A 14,704-nucleotide genomic window follows, 5' to 3' on the forward strand; every position below is an offset into this window, starting at 1 on the left:
AACTTGCCAAAACTTAGTTCGGCGTAATTTTTTATAAGCCGAATGATTGTTTACCCGAATATTATATTAGCATAAATATTAACATGGCCGAACTTTATTATGCGTAATATTGTTTAGCATATATGTAATTTAGCAGAATTTTGATAGCCCGAAATCCTGTCCAAATCTACGTCCGAAAATAAATTAAGTTATAGTCATTGATTAGTGTAAGTAATGGTAAATACAAAAACGGTGAATGGTAAAACGATATAATTATGACTAGAAAAATAGGTTATTAGGTTAGGTTAGAATGAGGGCTATCGCGAATGAATTCGCCGCTAGAGGCGCTAGTGTAGCGTGAGGTCTCCGAAATGTCAAATCTCCTAGTTTTTGAGTGACCTACGCGGGTTTATTTATAATAAGATTTTTTTGTGAATATTTTGCATAACCTGAAATTAATTATGGCAATTATGCGTTACGGGGCAATCAATGTCTGTGTTTTGAGACAGTTTTGTCTTTCGGAAACTTTTGTCCTCCCTTTTTTTCCGAACAAAACGGGACTAAGCAACACTGTGGTTGCTGGATATTTTTATGGTACGCTTTTTAGGTGTTTTAAATATGATTTTAATCTAAACTTTATTTTAACGCCCGTAATAACAGACTCTGAAAGCCACACTTAAAAACCTCACGCAACAGTGCGCCATCTAGTGAGACAAAAAACGATAGCCGTCATTGTATTTGTAACGGAACGAACAGCCACCAGAGAGACGGGCATAAAAAGGGGGCTCGGGGGGCGGAGCTCCCCGCATTAAAAAACAAACATAATCTACCCCCCTTTTAACCTGGATCGGTTCGTTAGTTACCTAATGTCCCTCAGATTAAAAACAGGAGTCCCTTTGTTGACTTTGTCACAGTCATGTCTTCGCGTCATAAAAATACCACCACCCTCTAGTTATATGTTCTGCGTAGCTAATTTATGCGTAATTCATTATCTGCCTACATAATATTCGAAATTCGCAAATTATGCGTAAAAACCATTCGGCTTACATTAGTTATGCGTAATATAATTATGCGAAAAACGTTTTGGCACAAATACTATAATGCGTAAACAGATTATGCAAAATAGAATTATGACATAAAAATATGCGTAAACAAGGGGAACTATTCAATTCAATTCTTGAAAGTGTAGCTCCATCGATACTATCGATGATTCCGCCAACGTCGAGGTTGGAAAAGACACTATCAGTTAGCCGGTTGTTCAGTAGATTCAGTATACGGTAATACCTACTTCAAATGTTTGTTTATTCGAAAGACCATTAAAAATTGATTTCACCCTCATTTTTAATAGCACTCAAACATTTTTCGTATTTTGGCTTGAGCTCTTAAAATATGATTTGTCAATTATTAACAATATGCGTGTTTTTAGTACTGGTGCTTTTGTAATAATATCGATATCTAGTTGCGCTGCTTGGTGGGGTAATTATGAAATACGTTTTTTTACTATATATTTTTTTTTAGTTTTTTTTTGTCTCATAGCTTAAAAAAACATGAATAGGTATTTGATGAAAACAGTGGTAAACGACTTGGTTAGCGACATTAAATTTATTGTGTTATTCAATCCCGATAATGTCTCCAGACTCCAGTCATCTTGTGTACTTATTTCTATAATATTTTTTTTGTTTATTTACAGAGGACGACGATGATAGCGTAAACGAAACAAGAACAAGTAAATATTTGATACATTTGTTGGTGTTAAAGTATTATTGATGTTCAAGTAGATCTAGCTAGTGCATGCGTGACTAGCCATCTGCTGAAATATCATGAAAAAAATTTTAAACACCTTGCATATTCATAATATATCCATGTAAATAAAATTTTCATAATTATTTTAGGACTGAAACATGACATGGTCTTCATGCGTACTTTGGTAGACTATGTAAAAGAGGATATATTGGTGATTTATACATTAATCGCACTCCAAAAGCACCTTGAAGAAAGATTAGATCTCTGTTTAATAACATTTGGAGATGATAACATTACAGAAGTATCTGCAGCAGAAACGTCTATAACTACTACGGCGTCTACTCGTGTTATCAAAACACCGAAAACTAAAGATTATTACGAAGTTTCTGAGTCGATAGAACACACTACAACGAGAGGATTTAGGCAGAAACTTAAAACGACACTGTTTCAGCCGAAAAGATTTACGGGAATAGAAGATACGTTTGAATATGATGATTACTCCATTTCAGACCAAGACAAAAAAGTTGTGAGGGTACTGCCACCTACACCAAACCATTATGCGTTCCAGACTATGCCAAAGCAATTACGAGCATTAGACCACAATGATTCAAATGAAGGCATTGAAACATTGTAACTAATTCCTTTTATTAATTTTAAGTTCCTTCTGATGATTTCGTGAGAACATGGTTTAATACTTTTAAGTTGTAATAGGCGTTAATCACAAAATTACAATTGAGCCATCGATCCATCTTGTAGTCGAAACCTAATGATACTTAATAAACTATCATTTTTAACTCGAGAGTTTCATTCGTATACATAATTTACTGCTTTTTGTTCATTATTGTGAATGACAGTCTGATAGTGAGACGAAGTTTATTTATTTATTCATTTATAAGTCATGTTCATTACATTAGGTGACATATTATTAAATAGTGGTACACGACACCCTGTTTGGGTATAAAAATGATAATCCTTAAACTATTTTACTCTAATAATTCATTACATCTACGGATTAGAGGAGTGATGAGTGATGTCATCAAAATACTAATGCTAATATAATAAGAATTTATTGTGAATTTTCGTAACTTAATTATATTGAAATTTAAATTAAATTTAATTTTAATAATGTTCAATGTCAAATTATTATTTTAAATATTATTATTAATGTCATCATTCAACTATTTCGTTTAATATAGATTAGGTATTTCTTAAAAGTACTGTAACAATTTAAATTTTATTATGAACTAGGTACTTATCTAGGGGCATTTATATTATTTAACATTTCATAGTGTATCATTTAAAAAGTCATCAATTTCATAGTAACATTTTTTTACCAGTATTTTTTTTAATTATTTTATTTAAGTTTGAAGTTACTATTACTTACAGTGATCTATTTTTTTACTTTTATGAGAAGGCATAGGTTGCTGTTATTCAATTAGATACAACCAATTCATATATTCCATATTCATTCTTATCCTTAAATTCATCATCCCAGCCTATACACGTCCCACTGCTGGGCACAGGCCTCCTCTCAGAATAAGAGGGCTTGGGCCATAGTTACCACGCGGGCCCAGTGCGGATTGGGAACTTCACACGCACCATTGAATTGCTTCGCAGGTTGTGCAGGTTTCCTCACGATGTTTTCTTTCACCGCAAAACTCGTGGTAAATTTCAAATGTGATTCCGCACATGAATTTCGAAAAACTTAGAGGTGCGAGCCGGGGTTTGAACCCACGACACCTCTGCTTGAGAGGCGATAGGTCAAACCACTAGGCCACCACGGCTTTTTAAATCCTTAAATTATATGTAGTAAATTCCTGAGATCTTTTTCTTAGAAAATACTAAATGTACGTTTATAAATAGATAATACGTACCTAGGTATTTCATCGAGACAAAAGCTGCGAGAGGAAATTCTTGCTCGAAAATAACCTAACCAACAAAAAGTTTGAGAACTCCCGACTTTGTCACTTCAAAGTTCAATATCTCTAAAACGGTAGCACCGACTTTGATAAAACATTGTCTAAGGACCATTGCTAGAAAACTTGCTTTCAAATAAAAAAAACTGCACTCAAATCAGTCCACCCGTTTAAGAGCTACGGTGCCACAGACAGACACACAGACAGACATAAAGACAGACACACATAGCGGTCAAACTTATAACACTCCTCTTTTTGCATCGGGGGTTAAAAGTCAAAGTCAAAGTCAAAATATCTTTATTCAATTTAGGCTAACAAGCACTTAGAATGTCAAAAAAAATCTACCACCGGTTCGGAAAAACCTCTGTTGAGAAGAATCCGAAAAAAAAGGAGATTACTAGTTAACTCTTTCATAACATGTTTCTACTATTTACCTTCACTTGAGTCTGTGTATTAAAGGAATCTCTGAACTTCGTTTTAGCCACTTCTTACTGTGGGATTAACATGAAACTTATATTGGCAATTAATCCAGTCCTGATAACAATACAATAATATGATACCATCAAGCTGATTTGATGATGTATTCCGTATACAGGAACTCCAAGAACGAACAATGTAACCTAGACGTGTTTGGGCTTGGTTAGAATTAGAATGGTCTTTGAGGTCAACTTTCAGTTCGTTGTACCTTTTACGGATTAACTTTATAATATTTGTTTATCCTTAAATCTTCTTATTTTTTTTGAGAATAGAAATTAATTGATGTCTGCTATTACAACGAGAAATAGACGAGAAAAAAAGTAGTCTATATTTTTCATAATAATGTTTTTTTATTATGTACTCTTTACTTATTCCACGTCATGTTTATAGGATTAAACAAAACCATCTTTGGGTCATTATTCGAGCATTTCAACTTCCTCATTTTCCTGATCACATTTTTTACGAATTGGCTGTAGATTTTGGTGACGTTTTCGATTATTTGTTAGTGTTCCTGTATTTCTACCAGATAACTGAAAAAAAGTACCAGAATCTTCGGGCATTTTTACGGAAAAATGTCCGCACAAATGAGACGGTTCAAATGCTGGAATAATGACCCATTTGCATGCATGTCATTTGTGAAGAACTTTTTTATTGAATAATATTTTTTTTTATCATGAAATATAATTATATAGGTAATAGCCTATAGTAATGTTTAGTTATTAGTTTGACACTAAGGGTCCCCATAACATGGCTCTATTTTTTTCATGTAATGTTTTCTTAAATTTTTAACTGTAATTATTTATGTTGAAAAAGAAAATGACTTTCTGCCAAGTTTCTTGATGCGCATTCTTCTTGGCAATGATTATTTTATGACACTACATATGGTAACTACTTAATTTCTTAAGATGCAAGAATGTACGTTGCAAGGCCCATTATAATCGATTTCACCCTTACTTTTAACGATGCAATATTAATTTTTGTAATTGGCCATAAACTGTCATATGGAAAATTTCACTTATTACCAATATGCGCGTCTGGACTACCGGTGTTTTTCTCATAGTTTTGATTTCTAGTTGTGCTGCTTGGTGGGAAAATGGTACGATTTTTCAACATAAAATCTTAACTTGAAAGTGTGTCAAAATAATAGTGGTAGGTCAAAATTCCCTTTTTAAAGTTCATGCAAATTAACTAAGAAATAAATGCACAAACATAATATTAATGTAGGTACTAAAGGATTTTTCAAATGTAAAAGGTATGCAGACATCTGGCTAATAAAGTTGAGTCATTTCGTTAGTACACCTATGTACAATGTAACCTAGAATAAGCTAAAGTCCCTACTAACATTTATTCTTATTCACTGTAACATTTTTTATTTTCCTTATTATTTTTTCAGGATTAAGTCTTGGTAGTATGTTTAAACTTTTATAGTATTCTCACTAAAATTACAATTTAAAATTTTTATTCACTATTATAATTGACAAGATTTCATTTTTTTAACACCTTTAAATGACTAAAGGAATCGCAAGAGTTTTGCGTCCTGAACATGGGAAAATATTGATTATAATTTATTTCTCCATATTTCAAAAAATACAAAAAATTGATAAAATATATCTGAATTTTCCAAAACTACCACAGAATAGATATGTTTCCTTTGCCTTTTTCACCAGAAAAAGGAGCTGTCATAATAAAACAACGTCTACGTCAGATTTACGTGATCTTTTTTTAATAGAGACTAGACAAAGGTAGTGGATCTATTGTGTGGTAGTTTTGGAGTTATGCCCTTTTAGAATAATCGCATCTTAAAAAATTTGTAATAAATTAGTAAATAATCGTAGTGAAATTTAAAAAATATCAGCTTCTCTCTTTCCAAACAGAATACTGAGAACGAATCAAATTATAGTTTTAGAAATATGAAATCTTGTCAATTGTATTCAGCTGCAACTAAAAATACTATTTTTTTATAGATTTTTTCTCACATTGGTTCGATGATGGCACTAGAACAAAAGGTAAATTAAATACCTACTCTTAGGGCAGCTCGCACGGCTAAGGGTTAATAAATTAAATCGTTAACCCGATTTATGGAGGACTGTTTCCGTATATTAGGATACTACTAAGTCTTTTTTCTATGGGATGGAAAACGCATCTAATGCCTTCCCTTATTCAGGGAAACAGTAAGTGGGGCTCTCTTATATGGCATACACACAAAGGAGCGCATGGTTTCCCACATTTGCCATAGTGGGCATTAGGTACGGAAGCATGAAGAGATACCGCGACGCCTCTGGCTACCCCGGAATCGGGCTCCTCTCTAAGTTCACCAGTTCTCCCTGCCCTCCCCTGCTGGTGTCGATTTTTTTATAGAGATTTACTCCTCGCAGCTCAGTGGTCCACGTTCCCGGCGGCTACATGCTGGTTAACCTGCCATCAAGTCCTGATGCCGCATTGTCTAACGCACTCAAGTTCGCGATCGCATTTGTCATCTCTTTCTAAGTACTCTCATATTATGCTTTATGACAGAAAGAAGTGAAAATGATAGTGATTCCTAGTGTGTTAGACAACAACTTTTTTTTTTTTTATTCGACTGGATGGCAAACGAGCATGTGGGTCTCCTGATGGTAAGAGATCACCACTGCCCATAGACACTCGCAACACCAGGGGGATTGCAGATGCGTTGCCAACCTAGAGGCCTAAGATGGGATACCTCAAGTGCCAGTAATTTCACCGGCTGTCTTACTCTCCACGCCGAAACACAACAGTGCAAGCACTGCTGCTTCACGGCAGGATTAGCGAGCAAGATGGTGGTAGCAATCCGGGCGGACCTTGCACAAGGACCTACCACCTGCAGAACTTATTAGGCCTTAGCCTCTGCTCTGAAAGCAAACTGGTATTGAGAGCATGATCGCTTCCGTCGCCAAAGCAAACAGGTTTACTCCTCAAGCACTAAGTCTTGGAAAAGACAACGACCTACGTTCCTAGATAGGTACAGGTATTCCGTACAGATATGAATATGAGTGAGGTCTTCCGTAATACTACTTAATACTAAACTCGGAGCGGAGCGGTTTAGTACTCAACTCGGAGTTATATGGTAAATAGTTAAAGTGCAAGTTCGGTTTACAATTTTGATAAAATATCTTTACAATTTGTTATTCTATTTGTACTTTTTTTACTATATCGACACTTATTTTGCTTTAATTAGATGATGATACACCAGAGACGGATTATTCTGCTGATAACTACGGTAATTATTCAACATTTTATTAACGAAAAGCTTGATAAAAATGAAAAGTAAAAAAGTGAGGCTTTTCTATTGACAAACACCGCAGCACTGTGTTTTCAATTCAAATTCACTAATTTTCAAATAGAAGTGATTGAAATTCGGCTTTCAAGATTTGAAGGCAACTTGCATACATATACAACAAATGGTTTTACCGAAAAAGCTAGTAAAACTAACCCTTTTATTTATTTTTCATTAGATCTCGACGAAGAGACAGAGAATAAGTTGGAACAGACGATTGGTAAGTTGTACAAATGATTAAGCTCCTATATAGAAACATAGATGTAGGACTAGAGTTTTTTGCACACATTGGCAATGCAAGAGAGAACGACAGTACCTAAATCACAGAGAGATGGAGAGACTACTCTTAATTTTTTTTTAAATTTCCTACATGCTTTTAGGGCTACGTTATAGTGACTATTTGCCTTCAGAAGAGCAGAGACGTTATTTTTTTTGATCTCATCTTGGCTTCGTCAAACCCGATTTAAAATTATCTTACATTAATAAAAAAATCACCGACCTATGTACTTATACGTCACACCAGTAAACATAGGATTCGCTTTAAATTGAAACTTCACACATACCATTTCAATTACTTCGTAGGTGCATGAAGATATAATGATGTTTTCTTTTATCCGAGTTAATGATAAATTTAAAGCATTTCGCAGACAAATAAAAAAAAAAAACTCCAAGTGCCAGTCCACGTTTGAACCCGCAATTCTCTACCTGAGAGGCTATAAAACAAACCACTAGGCTGCCACGGCTTACGGCATGACAAAATGCCCGAAATTAACAGTTCAAATGGAAGTGAAAGTTGGGTGTGGCAGGAAAGGCATCAGAGTAGAATAAATGCGGTAGAAATGAGACCGTTAAGAAGCATGTTAGGTGTGAAATTGAGTGACAGAAGTAGAAATAGTGCGATAAGGGAACACTGTGGTGTAAATGAAGGTATAGTCACACGGATTGAGAAAGGGATGCTTGGATGGTTTGGGCATGTTGAGAGAATGAATGAAAACAGATTGACCAAGCAGATCTATAAGACGAGCGTGAATGGGAACGTTGGGAGAGAAAGGCCTAGACGAACGTACCATGATCAATTCAGGGACGTTCTGAATAAAGGTCGGGTCAGGAGTACTCTAAACCGACGTGCATGCATGAAAAGATTGATGAATGTAGAGGAAGCGAGAGTTGTATGCCAGAATCGCAGCCAGTGGAAGGATGTAGTCTCTGCCTACCCCGTTGGGAAAGAGGCGTGATTTTATGTATGTATGTATGTAAATTAAAAATGCGAAAAGTTGTTTTTATTTACCTTTAGGGTAAAAAACTCATTGCTGTCATCTCTAAACGTTTGTGATGTTTTTCTCAATATTATATCAAAAAGGGTACATAACAAAACGTATACAAAAGATGGATAAGTTGAAAATAAAGTACTTTTAACAGAAGGGTACACTATATTTTACTTATGTTACCTACTAAAATAAAAATAAGTAAGGTAAAAGAAAATGACCAAGGCATCCTAATAAAACAAAACTACCTATTATTTAAACTTACTATTTTGACTGTACTCGTAATACTTAAAAAGTGAAATTTCAAAAAGTTGTGACTTTTAAGTTATGTACCTATATGATTAATCTAACCTTGTTTGAGTATTCCTACATAAAAAAAACACTATTGTGTAAAACAAGATTCGTTGTGAGTTTTTAAGGCGTTTTTCAATTTTGAAAAAGGCGTTTACGTTTTTAATTTTAACTGTGATGAAAATATACGTAAAAGTGACCATCTGGGAGATAGAATTGTATTTTTTTTTAGGCCCGAAGATTCGGATCCGCTTAAAAAGTAAGTTATTTTGTTTACATTAACCTATAAGTAGGAAATTAGTGCAATTACTCTTTTATGTAACAGTAAACAGGCGTTCTATTCCTTTCTGAATATTTTATCTTTTGTGGGAGTCCGATTAACGTCCGTATCTGTCATTAAAATTGTGCCATGAAGCTTAGAGTTGAGTTGGATCTTACCACATTCCCATTATTAGGTACCTACCCATAGCTGCGCGAATATTGGAATAATAATGTACCTATCCTGTTACTTTCAATATCCAGCTATCTATATAATAGATTTCAAACTGTCCAGCCGATGTAGCATGAAATATTGGCAGATGATATTAGTAAAAAGTTATATTTCTGGCCACATCTTATACGTATGTTGGCTGCTAAGTTGGATGGAAGTATACGATGTTCACAAACGTACCTATTATTAGTACAAAACGTACGTATTATGTCCATCGGTTCGGCCAATATCAGTCCAAACACTCCCTCAATATCAAGTACACTCGTACCTATTGTGCCAGTGTTAATTCGAACGACAATACATAAAAAAAAACGAATAGTGACTACGTTCTAACCTGTATAAGTATAAAAAATGTTTGTAGGACACGTATATAATGAGGAAAATTGGATGACAACAGTGGCATCTTGGGCTATTTCTAGACTAACGAATTGGACCAGTGGAGAAAATATTTCATACAGCCAAATGCCCAAGAGTAGTCAAGGAGAATTGGAATCCTCAAGCCCGCCAGAAATAAACGGTATTAATCAATTTTTTATACATGGTACTGTTTTCTGAGTTTGGCCGGCTTGTATTTATACTTGCTTTTTGACTATTTCTCATAAAGTTGTCCATTTTCAGTTTTCCACTAATTAAAATAAAAAAATCGTGACGCTATTTCATCACATTTTAAAGGTGATAAAAAGTCAGATAATCTTTATTGTTGGATCCAATAGAAAGTTTCGATGTTGTTACAAAATTAAGATTTTTTCCTCACAAGATGTCGTGACGTCAAGAAAATTTTGGATGTTTATGCAGTTTATGCTTTATGATCTCGTCTTTAGTGTTAACAATTTCTTGATAAACTGATTTCTTATCAATTTCATGACGGGACAACTTTTTGAGAATACTCTTTTATCTATATGCAAATGCTACCTACTATAGGTAGCATGTGTGCACAGGACATGCTACTATCGAGCATGCTTTTTAATGGCATGCTCTCTAATAGCAGGCAGGGGTGGAAGGGGGAAAGGTAATAAGCAAGTGTGAACGCGTTTACTTAATGAGCATGCTAGTGTTGGTAGTGCCACGACAGTTTTAAGCAAAAAAAAAGTTACTAAAAGTGAATTTGTTATAAATTATTTAATTTATTACCGTTGACTTTGCGAAAATCCGTAACGGCCACAGGGTTGCAGCCGTAGGCCGTGGATTTTGAGATGTTTTGGCCTGAACGCCTTAGAACATGGTAATTGTCGTGGCAACATTGACTTTGTACTGGCAGAGAGCATGCTATCAAAAGGCATATGTATCGGAGTGTTTGTTTTGAGCATGCATGTTAGGAGCATACTTAAAACTAGCATGCTTATTGCTAGCAAATGTAAACAGTCCGAGCATGCTCATTACTGGCATGCTCATAAGCATGCTTATTAGCATGCTAGTAACGAGCGTGTGTAACAATAGCTTAACTCTTACGAGTGGCTCTATCTTTTCACATACCCACTTAAATATCATCATATTATTACACATAGTAATGTACAGTCAAGTTTAAAAATATGAACTTATTCAAAGTTTAAAAAATAAGTACCACAGACTCTTATTCCGACGCAATAAGGCCGTAGTAACATTTTTGATTGGTTGGAATAGATACTTATTTTTGCACTTGACTGTACGTACCATCATAGTTTTGGTGTTGGTTTTTAACCCCCGACGCAAAGAGAGGGATGTTATAAATTTGACCGCTATGTGTGTCTGTCTGTGGCACCGTAGCTCTTAAACGTGTGAACCGACTTGAATGCGGTTTTTTATGAAATGAGGTTTTCTAGCAATGGTTTTTAGACATGTTACATCAAAATCGGTTTAGCCGTTTTTGAGATATTGAACTTTGAAGTGACAAAGTCGGGGGTTTTCCAAGTTTTTGTTGATTAGGTTATTATAGGGACAATCTTTATTTTCTATTTGAAGAAATCATAATCTTTGCCTTTTGCAATTATTTGAAGATTGTTTTTGTTCTTGTTTTTAGATTTTGTTACCTTCATATTGAGACAAAAAAACGATAAAGAAGGTAAATACACTTTATTCCCTTTCGCACGAAAAAGTGAATGAAAATATGTAAATTTTTAGAACTGAGGACGAACACAACTGTGTTTAATATGAAATGCTGCTATCTACTACAACTTGTACTGAAACGTGCTATTATAGGTAATAAACTATACTTGTAGTTGACTATTGGCGACAATTGATACCCTTTACTGGTCTACTGCGACGTACGTTACAGAAGTAATAATTTGTTATTACAATTGTTATATTAATTTTATTTATGAATACATAACAGAACAAATAGCGGAACTATTTATAAACTAGTTCCTTTCATTTTTATATTCCAAGAAACAATAAAATGGACAACGGTCTCGTATTTGGCATTTATGCTATCATACGAGTAGTAAAAAATTCGTCCTTCTGTCATGTGTCGAACACTACAACTGAACATTTTTTTTGTAGCCGCCGAGAAGAAGATTAAGGAGATCAGGGATAAGTCAGATGATATAAAAGAAAAGATCCAACGTTTCAAGAAATTTTATAAAACAGCGTTAGAACGTCTCGAAAAACCGTTAAGTTATTGCGTAAAAAGGAAGCAACAAACAACTACAACTACCACCACTACAACAACGACTACAAAGAAACCAACGACCACAACAACTACGACAAAGAAACCAACCACAACTACGACAAAAAAACCAACAACTACAACCAAAAAACCAACGACTACAACAAAAACAACTAGAAAACCAACGACTGTAACTACGACAAAAAAACCAACAACTACGACCAAAAAACCAACTGTAACTACGACATTAAAACCAACAATTACGACCAAAAAACCAACAACTACGACCAAAAAACCAACAACTACGACCAAAAAACCAACAACTACGACAAAAAAACCAACAACTACGACCAAAAAACCAACGACAAAACCCACAACAAAAAAACCAACGACTACAACAACGACCACCAAAAAACCAACGACTTCAACTACAACAACCAAAAAACCAACGATGACAACAACTACAACTAAAAAATCAACGTCTACGACAACAACAACCAAAAAACCAACAACTACGACAAAAAAACCAACAACTACGACCAAAAAACCAACGACTACAACAAAAACAACTAGAAAACCAACGACTGTAACTACGACAAAAAAACCAACAACTACGACCAAAAAACCAACTGTAACTACGACCAAAAAACCAACAACTACGACCAAAAAACCAACAACTACGACAAAAAAACCAACAACTACGACCAAAAAACCAACGATAAAACCCACAACAAAAAAACCAACGATGACAACAACTACAACTAAAAAATCAACGTCTACGACAACAACAACCAAAAAACCAACGAAAACAACCACGACTACAAAACCCACAACTACAAGTAAAAAATCAACAACAACAGCCGCAACCACGAAAGCGATGACTACAAAAATGGCAACTGAAAAATCAGCGACTACAACTACAACACACAAAAAACCAACGGCAACTACGACGACTACAAAACGGACCACTACAACAAATTCAACCAAAAAACCATCGACAACCATCATAACCACCAAAGCAACGACTACAACAACGACAACTAAAAAACCAGTAACTACAACTACCAAAAAACTCACAACGATAACTAAACTAACAGAACCAATAACTACAACAACGAAAACCAAAAAAACAAAAACTACAACCACAATACCGACAACTACAACAACAACTACTATGCAATCAACAACTATAACAACGACGACGACCAAAAAACCAACGATAACGACAACAACAACGACGACCGAAATACCAACGACAACAACTATGACAATGAAACCCCGAACAACAACAAAATTTCCAATAACAGTAATTACTTCGATAACAACAAGGCTTCCGACAACAATAAGTACTATAACTACTCCTGCGACTCCTCTAACAACGACATCCCGAACGAGATCTACAAGAACAAAAACAAAAAGTCGCAAGACTACCAAAAAAACAAAAACTACCAAGCGTACTAAAAGAAAGACTCGAAAAACAAAATCACGAAAACGACGTACTACGACTTCCAATTATTATTATTGATATCTAAATGCGTTTGATAAAATAAATTATAAATGAAGATTTGTCAGTGTTTACTTTTCTGTTACTTTATGTTATAATAGAAAATAACAACTGTGGATTAATAAACGTATTTGACTACTTTTCACAATTACGTTTATTTATAAAAATGAATTCAGTTTGTCGATAAGGGTCAAATCTCGACGATAAGAGATAGTTTTTTTCCTTTACGCACACACTCATAAGTAGCTCCCGATACTGGCAACCGCGACCGGCGACCGTAACCTGGTCGCGCGACTCACTGCTTAGTTCTTATGAATCACTGGCGGATGCAAGCGACCGGGTGGTACGGCTAAGTTTAAACTAAGTAGTGTGGTAGTGGGTCGTGCTACTGGTCGTGGTCGTCTGTCGCAACCGTTAGGGTCAGTTCATATCATATCTATACTAATAGTGTGAAGAGGAAAGATTTGTATTTTGTATTTTTGGATGTTTGTTACGAATCAAATCTAAAACTACTAGACCGATTTTAAAAATTCTTTCACTATTATAATTCCAAATTATTTCAAAGTGCCATAGGCTATATTTTTTTCCAGAAAAAATAGGGTTCCGTATTTAAACTTTAATAATGTAACTCAAAGTGTAAGAAAATTGCCATAAAACATCTTTCATCGCATGCGCTGTGGGAACTATTGATGATAGAACAAAAAATGTTCCACAATATTAAAGAATAAGTATATATCAATATCTACGAAGAACTTTGCGATACCATATATCCACTTTTTACATTTTAAAAGTTGACAGAAATGCCGACTAAAATCAGACCTTACTTTTAATCATACCTTTGTACTCGTATTACTCCTTATTTGAATAAATAATTTCATATTCAAGGCGGTTTCAATACCTGCAAATTATTTTGTAAATTATTCAAATCGGACATTCCATTGAAAAAATATTCTTTTTCTTCTTTATTAGCCTGTAATGTCCCACTGCTGGGCAAAGGCCTCTCCCCTGGATTTCCAACTCTTCCTGTGGCCAGTCGCTGAAAAACGCGTCTAGGTCATCCCCCCATCACCGCCTTGGCCTGCCGCGGCGCCGATAGCCATCGTGGGGCATCCACAGTGCGGTGACCTGTTACCATAATGTGCTACATTGTTGTCGTATTTGCGAGC

General features: G+C 35.0%; 2 protein-coding genes and 1 pseudogene across 2 annotated transcripts; all 3 read left to right on the top strand.

Moving 5' to 3' along the window:
* The first annotated feature begins 1,316 nt into the window (after window positions 1–1,316).
* LOC141434824 (uncharacterized) lies at window positions 1,317–2,516 on the top strand. The gene is made up of 3 exons (XM_074097269.1): window positions 1,317–1,455; window positions 1,670–1,705; window positions 1,872–2,516. The coding sequence occupies exons 1-3, from the start codon at window positions 1,392–1,394 to the stop codon at window positions 2,354–2,356; spliced, it is 585 nt and encodes a 194-aa protein (XP_073953370.1). The 5' UTR covers window positions 1,317–1,391; the 3' UTR covers window positions 2,357–2,516.
* Window positions 2,517–5,112: 2,596 nt separating this feature from the next.
* LOC141435259 (uncharacterized) lies at window positions 5,113–12,298 on the top strand (annotated as a pseudogene).
* Window positions 12,299–12,779: 481 nt separating this feature from the next.
* On the top strand, window positions 12,780–13,600 carry LOC141435030 (uncharacterized). Its single transcript, XM_074097550.1, has 2 exons — window positions 12,780–12,808; window positions 13,132–13,600. Exons 1-2 carry the CDS (start codon window positions 12,780–12,782, stop codon window positions 13,493–13,495), a joined length of 393 nt encoding a protein of 130 aa, XP_073953651.1. The 3' UTR covers window positions 13,496–13,600.
* The last annotated feature ends 1,104 nt before the right edge of the window (window positions 13,601–14,704 follow it).

This window comes from Choristoneura fumiferana, chromosome 14 (assembly GCF_025370935.1).
Source record: "Choristoneura fumiferana chromosome 14, NRCan_CFum_1, whole genome shotgun sequence".
NCBI lineage: Eukaryota > Metazoa > Arthropoda > Insecta > Lepidoptera > Tortricidae > Choristoneura > Choristoneura fumiferana.

Coding starts and splice junctions, on each gene's coding strand:
- LOC141434824 (XM_074097269.1), top strand. CDS start 1,392: ATGCGTGTTTTTAGTACTGGTGCTTTTGTAATAATATCGATATCTAGT. Junction 1,456..1,669: donor TAGTTGCGCTGCTTGGTGGG/GTAATTATGAAA, acceptor GTTTATTTACAG/AGGACGACGATGATAGCGTA. Junction 1,706..1,871: donor CGTAAACGAAACAAGAACAA/GTAAATATTTGA, acceptor TAATTATTTTAG/GACTGAAACATGACATGGTC.
- LOC141435030 (XM_074097550.1), top strand. CDS start 12,780: ATGACAACAACTACAACTAAAAAATCAAC. Junction 12,809..13,131: donor ACTACAACTAAAAAATCAAC/GTCTACGACAAC, acceptor CTAAACTAACAG/AACCAATAACTACAACAACG.